Below are 20,695 nucleotides of genomic sequence, written 5' to 3' on the forward strand. Positions count from 1 at the left end.
CCCATTCTCATGCATTTTTAATAGGTAAATTTACCATTTTAAATAGTTTTAAAATTATCTTCACTGTGTGTGCTTTGGATTTAATCCTTACTAATGATTAAGATGCTCTAAGAATCAATGTAAAACTCATTTTAAAGCCAGCAGCATAATTTTGTGAGATATGCCTGAGTATTCAAAAATCCTAACAAGTCAAAAATATTAATTAAAATCAATGTTTAATCTTTCCAATTAAATACTTCCATTCCATAAACTTCAGAACCAAAGTTAGATACCAACAAGAGACTGAAGATAAATACAGTGTCAATAGTATCAAGGGACTAGCCCATATACTTGAAAATCTTATTAATCATCAATAAAGTATCCCACCATAAGCAAAATACACAATAAAAAGTCAAGATACAAATAAAGACAGGCCAATATATGAGTAGACCATTGACAGAAGAGGAAAAACAAAAGGCAATGAAAAGATATGAACTAATGTTCAAATGTATTTCAATATGAGAAATACCAGATATATTCTATATCATTTTAAACTTCTAAAATAAGAAAAACTGGAAAGCTGGGTAATTCTAAATATTGTCTGGGACACAGTGATACAGAAACACTTTTGTCCATCGTATGGGAGAGGAAAGGGCAATGTATAACATAATTCCAGTTACATACTAGATCACCGTATGACCTAGCCATTCAGCTGCAAGGTACATTTCTCATGTATGTCCATAAGTTTATTTGGAACATAATACTGATGACCTTATTTTTAAGGTTGAATCAAGCTGATGGTGATATATTTCATAGCAGGAAAATGGAGGAAATACATGTCCATAATCAGGATTTGAATCAAGGATGAAAGCTTCATGATGTAAAATATTACATGGCAGTTAAAAACAATTGGCTAGAGGTAAGCCCATGAAATATAGGATAGAAATACAATATTTTGCTGTAGTTTGAGTGAAAAAGAAAAAAAAAAAAGAATTGTGAGGTCTACAATAAAACATAATTTAAAAATAATACCACAAAAACTCCAAAGAAAAAAAACCAAAACAACCCAGACACTTCTTACTAGAACAGATGTTCCATGCTTCTCTCTCGGCTTCTGGTAGCCCCATGTGTTCCTTGGCTTGAAGATGTTCTTCCTGTGTCTTCACATCGTCTTCCCTCTGTACATCTGCTTCTGTGACCAAATTTCCCATTTTTATAAGGACACAGTCATAGTCAATTAGGAACTAACCTAATGGATTAACTAACATGATTACCTGAGGTTCTGAGGGTGACGACTCCAACATCTTTTTTGGAGACACAAACACTTAACATTGCCCTATGAATTTCTGCAGTTCTTCAAAGGGCAGAATGAATAATAACCACAGTAATTTCAAGATAAACAGGCTTCCATTGTGAGATGGCTTGTTTAAAGAAACTATGAATTCCCTACACTCTTCTGATCACTCTGTCGTTCACATTCATTTTAGAATTTCTCTTCCAAATCACTTCTGGTGCTTTCTTTTCTGCTTCTTTCATTTCCTTCAATATTCTAGTTCTATTATGTTTTTATTCCGTCAGCAATTTCTTAAATTTCTCTTTTCAACCTTAAGCGGTTTTTCTGAAATTATAAAATTTACTGTGAACATTTCAAACATTTCCACATGTGCATGAAGTTAAAGTGAATGTTCACTGACACTCCCCTCTGCCCCCATCCCTTCCCGCCCTCTACACCCAAGGAGCAAATACCATTTAACTGGGTGAGGATCCTTCCAGACACGTTTTTTGTCTACTTACAAACATTAAGATTTCTAATTCATCTTTCATGACCGACTTGCTGAGTTAATTTACCGTCCACATTTCCTCTGAGATTTACTAACTGAAGTACACCAACTGTGAATGGTCATAACTAGTCCCACCCCCACAATCATTTCTCACAGATTAATCACAAGAGCATAGTGCTTTTTATCTAATTTGTTCATTAAATGTAACAAAGTTACAATAACAAACATGAACATGAAAACATTTTACCTCCGCCAGGCGCTGTGGCTCATGCCTGTAATCGCAGCACTTCGGGAGGCTGAGAAGGGTGGACTACCTGAAGTCAGGAATTCAAGGCCGCCTGGCCAACATGGTGAAACCCCGTCTCTAATAAAAATACAAAAAAACTAGCCGGGCATGGTGGTGGGCGCCTATAATCCCAGCTACTCGGGAGGCTGAGGCAGGAGAATCCCTTGAACTCGGGAGGCAGAGGTTGCAGTGAGCTCAGATGGCGCCACTGCACTCCAGCCTGGGCAACAAGAGTGAAACTCTGTCTCAAAAACAAAACAAAAACCATGTTTTACCTCAATCATAAACTATTTGTGGAAAACATACAAAAGTTCACAACTTTTACTGTAAGTTCAAAACTTCTACTGACTTAAAAATGGGTGCTAAACAGGTTTAGGTCAATATATTGCACCTGTTCTCATGTGTTCTTCCTATACTAGACAGTAAGTTCCTTCCCTGCTCAAGGGCAGGACCCATAGCCCAGCCATCCACTGCATCCCACTCTTCCAAGTATGACCACAACAGTGAGTGGCCATGGAGCTAAATGACAGGTGTCTCATGAGATTCTTGCCTATCACAGCAGCAAGTTCATAGTAGATCCTTGTACCAAACACTTAAGTGAAGACTGTACGGAAAGAGCTGGAAGCTAAGAAAAACCCTAGGGTGTCCTTTATCCCATGGAAAACATCACTCCTGCTTTGGGACAAACTGGGGCCTAGGTCCTCAGGCCTGGAAAGAACCCTTTGACAGCCAATATGTTTCTAGAGGGATTTCTCCAACTCTCTTGAACCCAGGGCCTTAGGGACAAGTACAGCCACAGCTACAATACATGCAGCCTTCCAGAGAGAGGATGCAGGAGGGTGGGGGTCCTCAAGAGTCAACTCTCCTTCCCACAGGACAGGAAACTGTGCACTCTGTCCTGAAAAAACAAAAACAGAGAACTCTTAACTCACCAAGAATTATATTTATAATATGTGCAAAAGGACCACAGTAAAAGGTACATGCCCACTATGAAAACATGAAATATATATGCAGTGCTTTAAAAGGTTGTGAGGAAAGCTCAAAGTGAGAAAATGATAATTTTTTATTTTTCACACAATACATGTTTTAACCTAAGATTATCTCATGTAGCTTGAAAACTAAAAGAAAATCTCACAAAAGGAATTTCAAATTACCAGATGCAGGCTAAGTACAGTGGCTCACACCTATAATCCCAGCTTTTTGGCAAGCTGAGGTGGGTGGATCACCTGAGGTCAGGAGTTCGATACCAGCCTGGGCAACATGGCAAAACGCTGTCTCTACTAAAAATACAAAAATTATCTGGGCATGGTAGTACATGCCTGTAATCCCAGCTTCTTGGGAAACTGAGGCAGGAGAATCGCTTGAACCCGGGAGGCAGAGGTTGCAGTGAGCCAAGATCGCACCCCTGCACTCCAGCCTAGGCAACAGAGTAAGAATCCATCTCAAAACACAACAAAACTAATTACCATATTCAGTGCTAGCACCAAGGGACTAAGGTCATGGTGGTTAACTACAAAACTCACGTAAACCTGCACACGTATATCCTGATTCATCTGTTAAAATGCTAGGCACTTTATTTTGTAGCAAAACTTCACGCAAATGTTTACAAGATCAGACAATGAGATTCCTCTCCATGTTGTTTTCTTGGGTTTACTGGGTTTACCATGGATTCATCTTAGTTGTGTGTTTTATTTTGCCTGTTTTAGCTATAATTCAATCCCTAGAAAAATGCTGAGGGGGACCTAAAAATACCCCTCTACATAGGATTAAAGAATCTGATAAACACCAGAAAGAATTAGGACTCACCTGAGAAGGCCAAGCAAGTACAAAGATCACTATGTTGCCAGAGAAAATAAAGACAACAAACAAATAGAATGGAATCAGGAAAATGTGAGAGTGCTGAGCATTTGAAACCATATTAGGCTAGGTGTGGTGGCTCACACCTGTAATCCCAACACTTTAGGAGGCTGAGCAGGATGATGACTTGAGTCTAGCAGTTTGAGACAAATCTGGGGAACACAGCAAGACCTCATCTATACAAAAAAATTTAAGGCTGGGTGCGGTGACTCACACCTGTAATCCCAGCACTTTGGGAGGCCAAGGCAGGTGGATCACTTGAAGCCAGGAGTTCCAGACCAGCCCAGCCAACATGGTAAAACCTTGTGTCTACTAAAATTACAAAAATTAGCCAGGCGTAGTGGTGTATGCCTGTATCCCAAGCTACTCAGAAACTTGAGGCAAGAGGACCATTTGAGCCCAGGAGTTCGAGGTTACAGGGAGCTATGATCATGCCACTGCACCCTAGCCTGGGTGACAGAGCAAGTCCCTGTCTCTTAAAAAATAATGAGTTTATTAATAAAAATCAAAGCCTTAAACAGTCTTATGTAGTGCACATTTTAATGTGGCCATCCGTACATGGGTTCTTCTCACCCTAGATATAAAAAAGAAGTGTCACATGAAGATGTTCTCAGTATTCTAATTTCTTGTAAATTCAAGAAGCTCGGGGGGAGGGGGGAGGGATAGCATTAGGAGATATACCTAATGCTAAATGACGAGTTAATGGGTACAGCACACCAACATGGCACATGTATACATATGTAACAAACCTGCACATCGTGCACATGTACCCTAAAACTTAAAGTATAATAATAAAATTTAAAAAAAAAAGAATCTCATGACACAAGCCTTCATATTTCTCACAAAGAATTACTCTCCTCATGGATATCCTCCCAGAGATGTCTGGATCAAAGGCAGCTTCCAAGAAATGTCTGAAGAGCTGCCCTCACTGTCCAACTCTGACAAAGGATGGCAGTGAATGTATGTAAAAAAAAAAAAAAAAGGAATAAAACCCCTTTACCTCTCAAACATTCCCCTACCAAAAAATAAAACTGATCTTACAGGGAAGTCTGTAAGGACAAAAAGCAGATACCTGTGACTGAAGGTTTTCATAAGTTCATAGAGAAAATCCCAAGGTGGGTCAAATTCCAGCATGGCTCTTTATAGGACAAGTAAGTGACGATCTGGTCACAGAAAGTTTTCTCACATCAATGACAATTATGTAGTAACTTTTCATTATGATTCTCAGATAGTAAGATTTTTCCTCTGGCCAAAGACTGTCCTTAATAGTTATATTTGGAATGTCTCTCTCCAGCATGAGTTCTCTGATGTTGATGGAATGCCTTCCACATTTCCCCCTGGTATGAATCCTTCTGCAATGAGTGAGAACTGAGTGGTGACTGAAGGGATCCTTACATTCACTGTATTCACAGGGCTTCTCTCCAAAGTGACTGCTCATGTGTTAGTTAAGAAAGAGCTGACAAAAAAAGTGAAAAGTTTCCTGACATTCTTTGCACTCGAAGGACTTCTTCCTCTATTTTGGGTCCCATTATAAATGATAAAATAATAACAGTGGGTAAAGGCCTTGCTGTATTCATTGCAATAATAGGGTTCTCATGTATGGACCCTTTGGTGCTGCAGAAGGTGTGACCTGCGTTTGAAGGCCTTCCCACACTCGATACACTTGTAGGGCATCTCCCCAGTGTGGATGACAGAGTGCTGAATGAGGTACGTGCTCCGGTGAAAGGCTTTCCCACACTGGGTGCATTCATAGGGCTTCTCCCCAGTGTGAATCCGTTGGTGCTGTATGAGTTCTGAGCTGCATCTGAAGGCCTTTCCACACGCCATGCAATCATAGGGCTTCTCTCCAGTGTGGATGATGTAGTGTTGAATTAGGTGGGCTCTATTGCTAAAGGCTTTCTCACATTCTTTGCACTCAAAGGGTTTTTCTCCAGTGTGGGTCCTATTATGGCGAATAAAAGTAGACCGGTGGGTGAAGGCCTTTCGACACTGACTGCACTCATAGGGTTTCTCTCCAGTGTGGATTGGATGGTGCTGCATGAGGTACGACCTGCGTTTGAAGGCCTTCCCACACTCAAGGCACTTGTATGGTTTCTCCCCAGTGTGGATGAGGTAGTGCCGAATGAGAGTTGAGCTCTGGCTAAAGGCTTTCCCACACGCATTGCATTCATAGGGTTTCATTCCAGTGTGAACCCTCTGATGTCGAACGAGATACCACTTCCTGTTAAAACCTTTCCCACACTGCTTGCATTTGTAGGGGTTTGTCCCTGCATGAATCAAGGCGTCTTTCCCTGGTTGCTGTGAGTCACATTCATGGAGAACATCTGCTGATAACCACTCTTGTAATGCCCTGGAGTGCAGACCATCATCTGTCCCCAAACCTTCACCTTCAAGGCTCACTTTCCCACGATGGGTCTCCTTGTGGAGGTCTGTCTCTGGTGTCACTTTACCTTTCTGCATTTCCAAAAGCCCTTCCTCATCCCTAGCTCTCCCCAACCTCGAATCACTTGAGGTTAAAGATTCCAGAGTCAGGCTTCCCCGGAGAAAGGCCCGCTCAGATAAGACTGGCAGGTAAGTGGTTGGCTCTCTGGTATGAACTTGTGCTCTGTCACCTGAAGGGCATCAACAAAGGAGGGGTCTTTTAGTGATAAAATATAGAAAAACACAAAATAACCACTTCAGTAGGAAAATGAAGATGAAAATAGTGCCTATGATACTTGCTGCATTTTTACATCTCTAACCCAGGTTACCAAATACTGCTTAAGGTCCTTGTATCCTTGACACCATTAAAGGGAAAATCTGGAGGGCAGGCTGGACCAGGGGACAGAGGATCTGGAGTAAAGACATTCCTCTTTACAGTTCAGAGTAAAGAAGAGATAATAGACTTTTGATGACATTGTCTGAAGGGCATTTGCTTGAAGAATTGAACGCTTACATCCATCTGACAAGGGATTAATAACCAAAATATATAAGGAGCTTAAACAACTCTATAGGAAAAAATCTAATAATCTGATTTAAAAATGGGCAAAAGATCTGAATAGGCACTTCTCAAAAGAATACATACAAATGGCAAACAGGTATATGAAAAGCTGCTCAATATAATTGACCATCAAAGAAATGCAAATCAAAACTACAATAAGGTATCATCTCATCCTAGTCAAAATGGCTTTTGTCCAAAAGACAGGCAGTAACAAATGGTGGCAAAGATGTGGAAAAAAGGGAACCCTCATACACTGTTGGTGGGAATTTCAATTAGTACAACTACCATGGAGAACAATTTGGAGGTTCCTCAAAAAACTAAAAATAGAGCCACCATATGATCCAGCAATCCCAGTGGGGGTATATACCCAAAAGAAAAAAAAAATCAGTACATCAAAGAGAGATCTGCACTCCCATGTTTACTGCAGTACTAGGCACAATAGCCAAGATTTGGAAACAATTTAAGGGTCCATCAACAATGAATGGACAAAGAAAATGTGGTGTGTATACACAAATGGGTACTATTTGGCCATAAAAAAGGAGATCCTATCATTTGCAACAACATGGATGGAACTAAAAATCAAAACAACTGAACTCATGGAGAGAGAGTAGAAAGATGGTTACTAGAAACTGGGAATGGCAGTAGAGTGGAGGAGGGATGAAGTGAGGATGGTTAATGGGTACCAAAATAAAGTTAGAAAAGAATGAATAAGACCTAGTATTTGACAGCACAACCGGGTGGCTCTAGTCAACAATAATTTATTGTATACTTTAAAATAACTAAGGGTATAACTGGATTGTTTGTAACACAAAGAAGGGATAAATGCTTGAGGTGACAGATACTTCCTTTACCTTGATGTGATTATTATGCATTGTATGCCTATATTAAAATATCTTATGTAACCCAAATATGTGTACACCTATGTACCCACATAAATTAAAAATTAGCCAGGTGTGGTGGTGCATGCCTGTAATCCCAGCTACTCGGGAGGCTGAGGCAGCAGAATCGCTTGAACCCGGGAGGCGGAGGTTCCGGTGAGCCGAGATTGCGCCATTGCACTCCAGCCTGGGCAACAAGAGTGAAACTCTGTCTCAAAAAAGAAAAAGAAAAAGAAAAAGAACTGAAGTCTTCTGGTGCTGAGAGTTTAGGGAAGTTGCACCTAACGAGACTGGAAAGAAAAAGAGATCATGGAAGGCTTTCTAGAGGAGATGTCCCATAAGCTGAGTCCTAAAAGATAAGCCAGAGTCATTTAGAGAGAGGAAGTGGGCAATGGGTTGAAGGTGAGGAAGTAAAAACGGGTAGATTCACCCTTTGGGCACCAGATGCCTGTTGAAACCAATATAAAAGGGTGATTAGACTTGGAGGAAGAAAATGAAGATTCCAGCACAAAAGGGATGGACACACAGGAACAAATGGTACAAAATGCCTAGTGTAGTAAGATCTGACAAGTTTCTGCTGTGTCAGAAGGCACAATGCATGGCAGACAAGAGGGTACCGGAGACAGAATGACTCAATTCAAATCCTGCCTGTGTCAAGTGGATTGATACTGGAGGATGACTTTCTCCACCAGGTCTCCAATTCCTCAACTAAGAGACTAGGAGACTCAATTTCTCAGGCTGTCATGAGGTTAAATGAGAAAATGCACAGTTCTTGATGCAGCACAAGTGTTCATTAAATTGTGGGACATTACCCTTATTATTATTTTCATTGCTGTGCTGGGCAATTTGGGTAATGGCAGTGACAAGAGCAACTTCAGTGCTGTGATCTGAGGAACCTAGCAGCTGTGCTTCATAAAGTGGCCAACATCGCATGCTTAGAAGACCCGAGTGCAGCACCAGTCTCATACCTGGAATGGTGGGGATGGGAAATGGTGCAGCTACTCTGGAAAAATATTTGGAGGTTTGACTTAAAACTGAGCACAGATCTGTCTCTTGACTCCACCAGTTGTCTCATGGGTGTATATGCAACAGAAATGAGTGTTTATATGCACTAAATATTATGGAAAATAGTATTCATAGCAGCATTCTTCATAATCTCCAAACAAGGCAAAAAATACAAATGCCAACCAATAGGAGAGTGAAGAAACAGATCCTGATGTTTTCACACAATTTTATGGTACACAGCATACAGGATAAACCCAGCTCATGGACACAATGATGGTGAAAAGAAGAAATACACAAAAGAGAAAATGCTTTGGGGCTCCAATTATGCCCATTCACAACCAATTAAAAACTAGTCCCTAGGGAGAGAGTCTAAACAGTGGCTCCCACTGCAGGAGGAGCTATTGACAAAGACAGGGTGACAGAAACTGCCGAGGTGCTGGAAATATTGTAAATCTTGACCTAGATGAAGAATTCAATTTGCAGAAATGCAAAAATTTAAGCTGAGCCCTTCAAATTTGTACTTATTATTGTATACATAAGATTTTTTTTAGTTTGAGAAATTTTAAACAAAAAAAAATTACAGTCAAGTGTAAACATCTCTTCCAAACATGAGACAACTCCAAGAAGCTTGGCTTTACAAGTGGGGTCAACACAAGTTACAGGGTATTGTAGGTGAAAAAGCATTTTGTCTGTTTTCCCCAAGTGTAAGCAATTTGAGTACACTTTTTTTTTTTTAACTTATATTCACTTTCTGGTTTTGTATTGTGCACACTTTTTATTTGAATATAGATAAGTTGAAGGTACAGACAAAGCAGAGAATTTTTTTTAAAAAAGCAAGTTCCCTGAGAACACAGCAGGTATGATGCAGGCACTGGCAAAGACACTGACCATGACTAGAGGTAAGATCTCCTCCATAGAGAACAAGAGAAGCCAAGTATGAGACCGTGCAGATGAATCTTTAAGAACATTAAATACGCATCCTATTTTTAACATGAAATTAATTATATACTGAAACATCAGCTGCTGGTGAAGTGGTGAAAATCTGAAACACATCCAAGTGGCTGCAGGAGCCGGTGCAGGGACAAGAGCTGCCCAGGGGAATGGGGCAGATGTGGGGAGACCTGTTAGGAGCCTCTGGTATGGCCCAGTCAAAAGATGACGAGAGCCTGTACTAGGGTGTTGGTGAAGGAGCCAAGGAAAGCAGTGGAGGTGATGGACTTAGGAGATATGGATCATTTAAAATGAGCAGGACTAGGGATGAATGGATGCTGCATTTGATGAAGTTAGGCGGAGTCCGGGAGCTATGTGGTGTGTTTCCAGCCTTCTAACCTGCTTGGATGGTAAGACATTCCCTGAACTGAGTGTCTTTTTAGGCATCAGGAGCTAAAGGTGCCTCTGAGACACTTAAGTGGAGATGTGGGATTGAGGGAATGGGAAGGTAGGTATTTGGAACACAGGGTTGCAGATGGGGCTGGCCAAGAAGCCCAAGGGGAGAGCCCATGACTCAGTGGTGATACAAATCCACAAGGCAAATGGCTCCAGCTACACTCATCAGCACAGATGAGTGCCCTAGGCAGAGAAGGCCAATTGTCACCTTGGTGTTTCTCAGGGCAAGAGGGGCAGGAAGATATGGGGCAAAGGACTGCTTCTGAGTCTCTGATAGTCTAACTGGAGGATGGATGAGTGGATGGAGAGGGTGGAAAAGAGTGGGATTCACAGCATAATGCAGACAGTAATATCAAGGGGAGGAAAGTCCCCTTTCTCTTGAGTCCAGAAAGAAATGTATGACATTACATTTATGATGATTAAAACCGTTCATGCATAATACTAACTAGCTGACATTTGTTGATCCTATGGACCAGGAACTGAACTAAGCAGTGTCATACATCCTCTAACAACTCAATGACACAGAAATTATATCACTCTGATTTTTTTGAGTAGAGGAGCCTGAGGTGATGTAAACCAAACCCATTAATTCTTTTCCATGGACACATAGCCAAATCACATTTGTCAGTCCTGAGCATCTGGGTGTGGCTAAATGCCTGGTTCTTGTCAAGACTATGTGGTTGTCAAGTATGTGTACAACTGGGTATGACTTCTCACCTTCTTCTTGTTCCCCTTCTACCAGCTGGATTGAGCCAGAGCAACCATAAAGATTCCTGTTCACAGCAAAAGGTACCTGTGTCTCTGAATAATTGTGCGGCTCAGTGCTCACCTGATGATGGACACTATACCCCAACGTGAGTCAGAAACAACCAGGCCCCCAGCAGGCCACAATGAGCAGTTTCACCCAGAAATTCAGAGGCAGTGGCGCCCTCACATTCTGAAGACTGCCATGACTCCACCTGACCAGCTGGTGGCTGCTTACCTGCACAGGTAGGGTGTGAGAGGCCTCTCTTCACTGTCCACAGCTCCTGCCCATGCTCTAGCAGGTGTACCAACTCTGGTTTGGGAACCCGATGCCCTGTTGATAGCAAAAGAAATAGAATAGGGGTAATTTAATGAGAAAATGAAAGTCTCTCCATCCTGCCTAGGACTTCATGACAGGGGCCAGACATGAATGAAGCTGCTCCCAAAGTAAGCAAAATGCTGATGTGAGCCCTGAAAATCAAAAGCATTGCTCTGAGTGAACTGTGTTCCCCATAAAAGTCGTACGTTGAAGCCCTAACACCCAACGTGACTGTATTTGGAGACAGGATCTTTAGAAGGTAATTAAAATTAAATGAGGCCACAAGGGTGGAGCCTTAATCTGATAAAATTATGGCCTTATAAAAACAGGAGGAAAGGGAGAGAGATCTCTCCTGTCCCTCCACCTTGTAAGAACACAGCAAGGCAGCCATCTGCAAGCCAGGAAGAGAGGTCTCAATAGGAATCAAACCTGCCAACACCTTGATCTTGGACTTCCCAGCCTCCAGAAGCTGGGAAGTTTAAGAAAATAAACTCTCGTTGTTTAAACCACCCAATCCATGACATTTTATTATGGCAGCCAAGGAGATAAAGACAGGCACAAATCCCACTGTTGGGCTACAACTGCCATGGAGGGTAGTGCTATCTGTCTAAACAACACCCACTGCCCATGACCTCCGTCTATGGAAGCCAACATTGTTCAGGCACACAACACTTTGACAGCCATGGGACACTGCAAAGGTGAGCTGCTTCCTCCAGAAGCCATTTTCTTTCTTTCTTTCTTTTTTTGAAACAGAGTCTCACTCTGTTGCCCAGGTTGGAGTGCAGTGCTCGGCTCACTGCAACCTCCGCCTCCCAGGTTCAAGGGATTCTCGTGCCTCAGCCACCCGAGTAGCAGGGATTACAGGCATGCAAAACCATGCCTGGCTAATTTTTGTATTTTTAATAGAGACTGGGTTTCACAATGTTGGTCAGGCTGGTCTTGAGTGCCTGGCCTCAAGTGATCCTCCTGCCTCAGCCTCCCAAGGTGCCACTGTACCCGGCCCCAGGAGGCATTTTCTAACAAATCTAAATCATTGCTTCTCAAACACCTCATGGTTTCAGAACCATTTGGGGATGCCCGATTCCAACCTCAAACCAAATGAAACAAGATTTCTTCGTGTGAGACCTCAGCATCAGTACTTCCAAAATGTGCCCCCCAAAATTCTGGTGCCCAGATGGGGCTGAAAACCACTGGCTGAGGCTGGACATGGTGGCTCATGCTGTAATCCCAGCACTATAGGAGGCCGAGGCAGGAGGATCACTTGAGGCCAGGAGTTCGAAACCAGCCTGGTCAACATGGTGAAACCCCATCTCTACCAAAAACATACAAAATTAGTCGGGTATGGTGGTGTGCGCCTATGGTCCTAGCTACTCAAGGGGATGAGGCTGGGAAGATTGCTTGAGCCTAGGAAGCAGAGGTTGCAGTGACCTGAGATCATGCCACTGCACTTCAGCCTGAATGACAGAGCGAGACTCCATCTCAAAAAAAAAAAAAAAGGAAAAGAAAAACCACTGGATGACACAAATTGGTAATGCAAGAGTCTTCATTAGGCAGGTGACCAAAGCTGGATTCTCATTGTGAAAAGAAAGCATTTATTCCAGGGTGGGAGGAGGGATTGAACATGGGGGCCTGCTGCCCCAGTCAAGGCTGCAGCACCCAGCATCCCTATGAAGAGCCAGCCTGAGGACAATTAGATGCCTGAACCAAGAAGAAAGAACAGAGAACTGGGACATCCTTGATGGCATCACTGCGCTGCGGCACTGAACAAGCCTGGAGCCAACCACACCTCAGGCTTCTCATCAGGCTGGAGCCAACCACACCTCAGGCTTCTCATCAGGCGAGTTAGTGAATTTCCTTCCAGGTGAAGCCAGTTTGATCTGGTTTTCTGTTATATGCAGCCAAATGCTTTCCACTAGATGTGGTGAGTAAAAGACAGGAGGATTCTGTATAGAAGACCAATAACTGAGGTACAAGAATCCACAGAAATATCAACTGGCAGATTCTGAACCATAGCCCAGGATTCCTTCAGACATGTCACAGTAAGGTCCACCAATGTGTGCTACATGCCTGGCTTTGAGTTCTGGGACAGGGCTGTGGGAAAGGTGAATCAGATGATCCTTTGGCTCTCCCAAGAGCTGAGCTCCCTGTCACTTTTCACACGCTGGTTCCTCCACCTGGAACACTGTTACCCTCTTCCACCTCCTTCTATCCAGCTAACTCCTACTCAGCTTTCAGGTCTCAGCTCCACTGTCACTTCCTGAGATGCCCTCTTTGGAACCCACAATAGGTTATAGGAATAAATATGCTTATTTATTCCTAAATTCCCCTCATTTTTCTTTCTAGAACTTATTTCAATTGTCATCTATGGATTGACGTCTACCTTCCCAACTGAACTCAGAGTGTGCCATCATTTCTAATAACTTCTTTATCCTGACACACTTTTGTTAAATATTGTATTCTAAAAGGGAACCTTGTTTTGCTCTGGTAAGTGAGAAAGTCAATTTCACTTCCTACAAATAGAAGTCTGCAATCACAACACAACAAAATCAAAACAATGCCACTGAGTCCCAGCAAGTCCATGTACATTTCTCAGGGCTGAGTTGGAGGTTGTCCCCTCTGTTAAAAAAAGAAATGAACTGCACTGGGGGAGTGAAAGGAAAATGAAAGATTCAGCGCTAATCTGAGACTTTTTTTTTTTTTTTGAGATGGAGTCTTGCTCAAGTCACCCAAGCTAGAGTGCACTGGCACAATGTTGGCTCACTGCAACCTCTGCCTCCCAGGTTCAAGCGATTCTCCTGCCTCAAACTCCCGAGTAGCTGGGATTACAGGCACGCACCACCGCGCCCAGCTAATTTGTGTATTTTTAGTACAGACGGGGTTTCACCATCTTGGTCAGGTTGGTATTGAACTCCTGACCTCGTGATCCACTCGCCTCGGCCTCCCAAAGTGCTGGAATTACAGGTGTGAGCCACCGCACCCAGCTAATGAGACTTTTATGACAACAATTAGCATGCTGGACACAGAAAGTAAAAGGAATGGCTTTATCAGGGTATCGACCCATGCCATTTGAGGACATTCCTGTATACCCTCTAAAAACACCTCCTGGATCAACAGAGCACGGATATCCAGCATCAGAAAATGACTAATGACCATGCAGGCACCTAGATGCCTTTTTACAGAGATTGTATTGCTTAGAAAGATATCCGAGGGGCACTGAGGACAAATGTCTTCTGAGGGGCTGACTGACTCGCCCCCTTCTCTAAGAACAGCCCATCACCCATGGCCCCTGCTTAACAGGGCTGTGGCCACAGCTGACCCCACCAGGATGGCCAATCAGCTTCCTTCTTATGCAATCTGGATTAAGGACCTCAGAATGGGCTGAGCACTGGAGTGAGGGTTTGTGTTAAAAGGACATTTTCTACCCCAACAATCTCTGATGCAGACAAAGTGAGACCAGTCAGGAAGAGGTGGGACCAGAAAAGTCTGTCAAGAGAAAGGTGGGCAGTTCCAGTGACCTTTTTGCCTGGCCAAGAATCAGGGTTAGGGTCCTCCTCAGGGATGAGAGGTGAGCCATTACCTAGTGAAACCAGGAGCCCACAGGTCTCCAGCATCACCTCTCGGTACAGGGTCCTCTGGGCCAGGTCCAGCTGTCTCCACTCCTCCCGGGTAAAAGTCACAGCCACATCCTTGAAGGTCACCAACATCTGGAAAGTCAAACAGAAGTAATGCTATTGGCCTTATGTTGTCGGATAGGATCAGAACCTGTCACTCAGTCTCTAGTCAATGTGCAGAGAGATCCAGGTCTGAATCAACTAGGTCTCCTTTGGGCTGACTTCCGTGCAGGACTCAAAAGGGAGGCAGATACTGCCTTCTGACATAATGCAATTGTGCCTGAGAGTAAAGCCTTCTGACCTCTTCAAGGAAAACTACAAACCACTGCTCAAGGAAATAAAAGAGAATACAAACAAATGGAAGAACATTCCATGCTCATGGGTAGGAAGAATCAATATCATGAAAATGGCCATCCTTCTCAAGGTAATTTACAGATTCAATGCCATCCCCATCAAGTTACCAATGACTTTCTTCACAGAATTGGAAAAAACTACTTTAAAGTTCATATGGAACCAAAAAAGAGCCCGCATCGCCAAGTCAATCCTAAGCCAAAAGAACAAAGCTGGAGGCATCACACTACCTGACTTCAAACTATACTACAAGGCTACAGTAACCAAAACAGCATGGTACTGGTACCAAAACAGAGATATAGATCAATGGAACAGAACGGAGCCCTCAGAAATAATGCTACATATCTACAACTATCTGATCTTTGACAAACCTGAGAAAAACAAGAAATGGGGAAAGGATTCCCTATTTAATAAATGGTGCTGGGAAAACTGGCTAGTCATATGTAGAAAGCTGAAACTGGATCCCTTCCTTACACCTTATACAAAAATCAATTCAAGATGGATTAAAGACTTAAATGTTAGACCTAAAACCATAAAAACCCTAGAAGAAAACCTAGGCATTACCATTCAGGACATAGGCATGGGCAAGGACTTCATGTCTAAAACACCAAAAGCAATGGCAACAAAAGCCAAAATTGACAAATGGGATCTAATTAAACTAAAGAGCTTCTGCACAGCAAAGGAAACTACCATCAGAGTGAACAGGCAACCTACAAAATGGGAGAAAATTTTTGCAACCTACTCATCTGACAAAGGGCTAATATCCAGAATCTACAATGAACTCCAACAAATTTACAAGAAAAAAACAAACAACCCCATCAAAAAGTGGGCAAAGGACATGAACAGACACTTCTCAAAAGACATTTATGCAGCCAAAAAACACATGAAAAAATGCTCACCATCACTGGCCATCAGAGAAATGCAAATCAAAACCACAATGAGATACCATCTCACACCAGTTAGAATGGCAATCATTAAAAAGTCAGGAAACAACAGGTGCTGGAGAGGATGTGGAGAAATAGGAACACTTTTACACTGTTGGTGGGACTGTAAACTAGTTCAACCCTTGTGGAAGTCAGTGTGGCGATTCCTCAGGGATCTAGAACTAGAAATTCCATTTGACCCAGCCATCCCATTACTGGGTATATACCCAAAGGACTATAAATCATGCTGCTGTAAAGACACATGCACACGTATGTTTATTGCAGCATTATTCACAATAGCAAAGACTTGGAACCAACCCAAATGTCCAACAATAATAGACTGGATTAAGAAAATGTGGCACATATACACCATGGAATACTATGCAGCCATAAAAAATGATGAGTTCACATCCTTTGTAGGGACATGGATGAAATTGGAAATCATCATTCTCAGTAAACTATCGCAAGAACAAAAAACCAAACACTGCATATTCTCACTCATAGGTGGGAATTGAACAATGAGAACACATGGTCACAGGAAGGGGAACATCACACTTCGGGGACTGTTGTGGGGTGGGGGAGGGGGGAGGGATAGCATTGGGAGATATACCTAATGCTAGATGACGAGTTGGTGGGTGCAGCGCACCAGCATGGCACATGTATACATATGTAACTTACCTGCACGTTGCACACATGTACCATAGAGCCTAAAGTATAATAATAATAATAAAAAAAAAAAAAAAAAGAAAAGCCTTCTATGGGGAAGCTGTTGAAGATGACACAAACAATGGCAACCCCACGAGGACTATGGGAAGCAGACAGTAAGTGCTCTGGCATATTAAAAGAATGGAGGAAAATGACTGATACTAATCCAATCATGATAACAGCAACAGCAGCAGCTAAGTGTGGGGGAAAGAAAGATAGATCAGACTGTTACTGTGTCTATGTAGAAAAAGGAAGACATAAGAAACTCCATTTTGATCTGTACTAAGAAAAATTTTTCTGCCTTGAGATGCTGTTAATCTGTAACCCTAGCCCCAACCCTGTGCTCGCAGAAACGTGCTGTATTGACTCAAGGTTTAAGGGATTTAGGGCTGTGCAGGATGTGCTTTGTTAAAAATGTGTTTGCAGGCAGTATGCTTGGTAAAAGTCATTGCCATTCTCCAGTCTCGAGTACCCAGGGACACAATGCACTGCAGAAGGCCACAGGGACCTCTGCCCAAGAAAGCCTGGGTATTGTCCAAGGTTTCCCCCCACTAAGACAGCCTGAGATATGGCCTCATGGGAAGGGAAAGACCTTACAGTGCCCCAGCCCGACACCCATAAAGGGTCTATGCTGACGAGGATTCGTGAAAGAGGAAGGCCTCTTTGCAGTTGAGATAAGAGGAAAGCATCTGTCTCCTGCTCGTCCCTGGGAATGGAATGTCTTGGTGTAAAACCCGATCGTACATTCTATTTACTGATAGGAGAAAACCGCCTTATGGCTGGAGGAGGTAAGATATGCTGGCGGCAATACTGCTCTTCACTGCACTGAGACATCTGGATAAAGTCAAACATAAATCTGGCCTATGTGCACATCAACGCACAGCACCTTTCCTTAAACTTATTTATGATACGGAGTCCTTTGCTCACATGTTTTCCTGCTGACCCTCTCCCCACTCATTACCCTATAGTCTTGCCACATTCCCCTCACCGAGATGGTAGAGATAGTGATCAATAAATACTGAGGGAACTCAGAGACTGGTGCTGGTGTGGGTCCTCCGTATGCTGAGCGCCAGTCCCCTGGGCCCACTTTTATTCCTCTATACTTTGTCTCTGTGTCTTTATTTCTTTTCTTAGTCTCTCATCTCCACCTTGCGAGAAATACCCACAGGTGTGGAGGGGCAGGCACCCTTCACTAAGTCCTCTGGTCCTCACTGTGTCCCTGCCAGGCTAAGGCTTCCTTAGCCATGGTAAAGCAAATAAAGGCCTGACTTAAATCAGGCCTCCTGAATCTGACACTTGCCAGCTATGTGACTATGACAATGTCACATGATCTCCCTAAGGTTCGATTTCCGAATCAACACAATAACTACTCACATCTCAGCAGGCAGCTCTAAGAACAAAACAGAAAATGTTCACTTAGGCAATCAGTGGAGTGCCTAGCACATGTAAGTGCCTGATGTGTTTGGGAACTTTATTAATCCCCTGACAGGCCCAGAGGTAAATGTCGTTATCACTTCCATTTCACAGTCAGCAAAGGCTCAGGGAGCTTTAGAAATCACGCACAGCCTCACATTTAAAAAGCAAAAGCAGCATTTGAGCACCACTGAAACACCTCACCAAGCTGCCAGAGAGCAGGCAGTTGGGAGTGAGGGGTGCTTTTAGCTAGAGCCAGCACTGCCAGGATGGGTGTGGAGCTGCAGCCCCACAGAGACCTCAGAACAATGTTCCAGACGAAGAGAAGTGCAAGGGCAAAGGCTGAAAATGGGAAAGAGCTTGGCAAGCTCAGGACTCCCTGGATGAATGCAGTGAGAAAGGGGACAATGGAAGAGGAGAAAGAAGATGTGGTCAAAAGGGCAGACCAAGCACAGCCTTGCAGAACATGCTGGTAGGAGGGGGTGGATTTATTGGAAATGTGATGAGAGTCCCTATAAGAGAGGCCTATTCAATCATCAACCATTTATTAAGTACAATAAATGTACTTAAGCCTGGCTGTTCTGGGTCTTGAGAGAGGGAAGCAACAGGCACTCACATTCCAGGGTTGGAAAAAGATCCTAAACAGGCAACTAAATAAATGAGTAAGGCAATGTCACATGGCCTTAAAGATTCACATGACAAGAAAACAGAGCAAGGAGACCAAAGAGACTCTGGTCAGCTTTAAACGGTGCAACAGACGAGACCTCTTTAAGCAGCAGACACCAGAGGGAGTCAGAAATAAAGCAAAGGAGGGAGAGGTGGATGAGAAATTAACAACTACGACAGGAGCTGACAGTAATCTGGGCTATCATGAAAGTAATCAGGGTGACTGCTAGAGAGTAACCCTGGGCCTCATGTGTTATCTCCAAATGGACACTACATCCTGCATACCATCACCACTGAACATTTTAATGGACTCGTTTTTCACCTGTAACTAAATGTCTTAAACAGGAAAATATACTGTTAGTTGCAACCCAGCGTCCCTTGCCCTAAACTGAAAGACAAATTCCTCAGCCTGCACTACCACCTTTTCTTCCCTGGCATAGCAGCAACCGCAAAAACGCTCCTCCCACCTGTTTCAGCCGCTGCCCTTCGTTTTGTAGAGACAGGAGGCCAAGGAGGCCAGAGGGTCAGCCTCCTGCTGGGGTTGAGTCTCCAAACCCAGCACAGGCCCAGGGAGCATCTCCGGAAACAACATCCTGAGCGACGTCCCTGGACCGTGCTGTGCACTGGGACGGACACACACACATCACCCAGGGAGCCGTTCAAGCTTCCTCAACCCAGGGGGGAAAGGAGTAAATATTTCTACTTTCCGCGCGCAAAAATGAAGGACGAGGACAGTAACGGGACTTGTTCAACGTCGCAGGCCCGGGAAAGGACACGGCTGGAAGCCAGGAGGAGGACTGCGGTCGCTCCTCTCACCTGTGAGGGGTTCCAGGACCCTAAAAGCCCTATTTCATACCCCAACGCCGCGCACCCCAGAAACGGGGACGCTCCCCACGCCACCGCGGGCCTGCATTCCGGATCCGGGACCGCGCGACCCCCTTCTAGGCCTCTGAGAAGCAACGGCAGAGACTGCACTGAGGACTACCCCGAAACGCCGTCCTCTCGCTCGCGGGCCCGGGACGCTGAGGCCGGGTGGCCGCGGGAAGCCGAGCCAGTCTGCTCACCTGCGGTGCGTCCTTCGTCTCCGCCATCCGACCGTTGGCAGGACGAGGCCGCGTGGGACAGCTCCCACGGGCTCAAAACCCTACCCCGGGTCCTACAACGGTGCGGAAGTGAGACCCAGTCGCCCTACCATCCTTCCCAGCACAGTTCTGAGACTGCGAACCAACACGACCCACCACAAACGTCCATGCCAGCGAGGCCGGAAGTCCCGCCCCTGTGTCGCGGCCGCCTGCCACGCCTTTTCCTGTGACGACATTGGTCCGGCGCACGCGCCGGCCCACTGCCTTCTAGGTAATGTAGTCTTGTCCCGTAACAGGCCAGGCTTGCCTCTTTTTCCTTTTTTATTGTGCACACCATGATTCTGTATATCTCAGATGATCTTAGTGGAGCAAGTGTACACACTGGATTGTAAATTTTTAAAACTTCCTATTATTCGGATGCCTCAACGTCCCTACAAGCAGGCTGTGAGCACTTGCCCAGGCACCCAGGTAAACGAGTTTGATAAAGGGGGCCCTGCCACGAGGTTCCCTGCTTGCCTCCTCTGACCAAGTGACATTCCCATGTACCAGTAAAATCTTACGCCTGGTTACTGCGTCCTCCTCCACCCTGACGCCAGGCACTGTCCCTGGGACTGGCGTCGATCTGGATCCCCGCTTCCCGCGTGGAGCCACTCCCGGGACGTGCTCATGGGGTTCCCTCTGTGGGACGTCTGCCTCCTCTGCGTGGACTGGTGTTGCCCAGGGCTCAGG

The 20,695-nt window shown here is 44.2% G+C and overlaps 1 protein-coding gene across 9 annotated transcripts in view; it reads right to left on the reverse strand.

Moving 5' to 3' along the window:
- The window catches only part of ZNF550 (zinc finger protein 550), a 22,008-nt gene extending 1,313 nt beyond the window's left edge, over positions 1 to 20,695 (reverse strand). The window contains exons 1-8 of one of the 9 annotated variants that reach the window (XM_054464555.2): positions 19,949 to 20,146; positions 14,793 to 14,919; positions 11,135 to 11,230; positions 4,976 to 6,515; positions 2,438 to 2,944; positions 2,008 to 2,287; positions 1,254 to 1,597; positions 1,061 to 1,171 (exon numbers count right to left, since the gene is read on the reverse strand). In XM_054464555.2, coding sequence (XP_054320530.1) covers positions 5,497 to 6,515; positions 11,135 to 11,230; positions 14,793 to 14,919; positions 19,949 to 19,975 — 1,269 coding nt within the window. In that variant the 5' untranslated portion in view covers positions 19,976 to 20,146 and the 3' untranslated portion in view covers positions 1,061 to 1,171; positions 1,254 to 1,597; positions 2,008 to 2,287; positions 2,438 to 2,944; positions 4,976 to 5,496. Of the gene's footprint in view, positions 1 to 198; positions 1,598 to 2,007; positions 4,478 to 4,975; positions 6,516 to 11,134; positions 11,231 to 14,792; positions 14,920 to 19,948; positions 20,168 to 20,526 lie in introns of those variants that run through there. The other 8 variants (XM_054464554.2, XM_063658538.1, XM_063658535.1 and 5 more) reach the window with 8 other exon arrangements.

Source organism: Pongo pygmaeus, chromosome 20, assembly GCF_028885625.2.
Source record: "Pongo pygmaeus isolate AG05252 chromosome 20, NHGRI_mPonPyg2-v2.0_pri, whole genome shotgun sequence".
NCBI classification, from domain to species: Eukaryota; Metazoa; Chordata; class Mammalia; order Primates; family Hominidae; genus Pongo; species Pongo pygmaeus.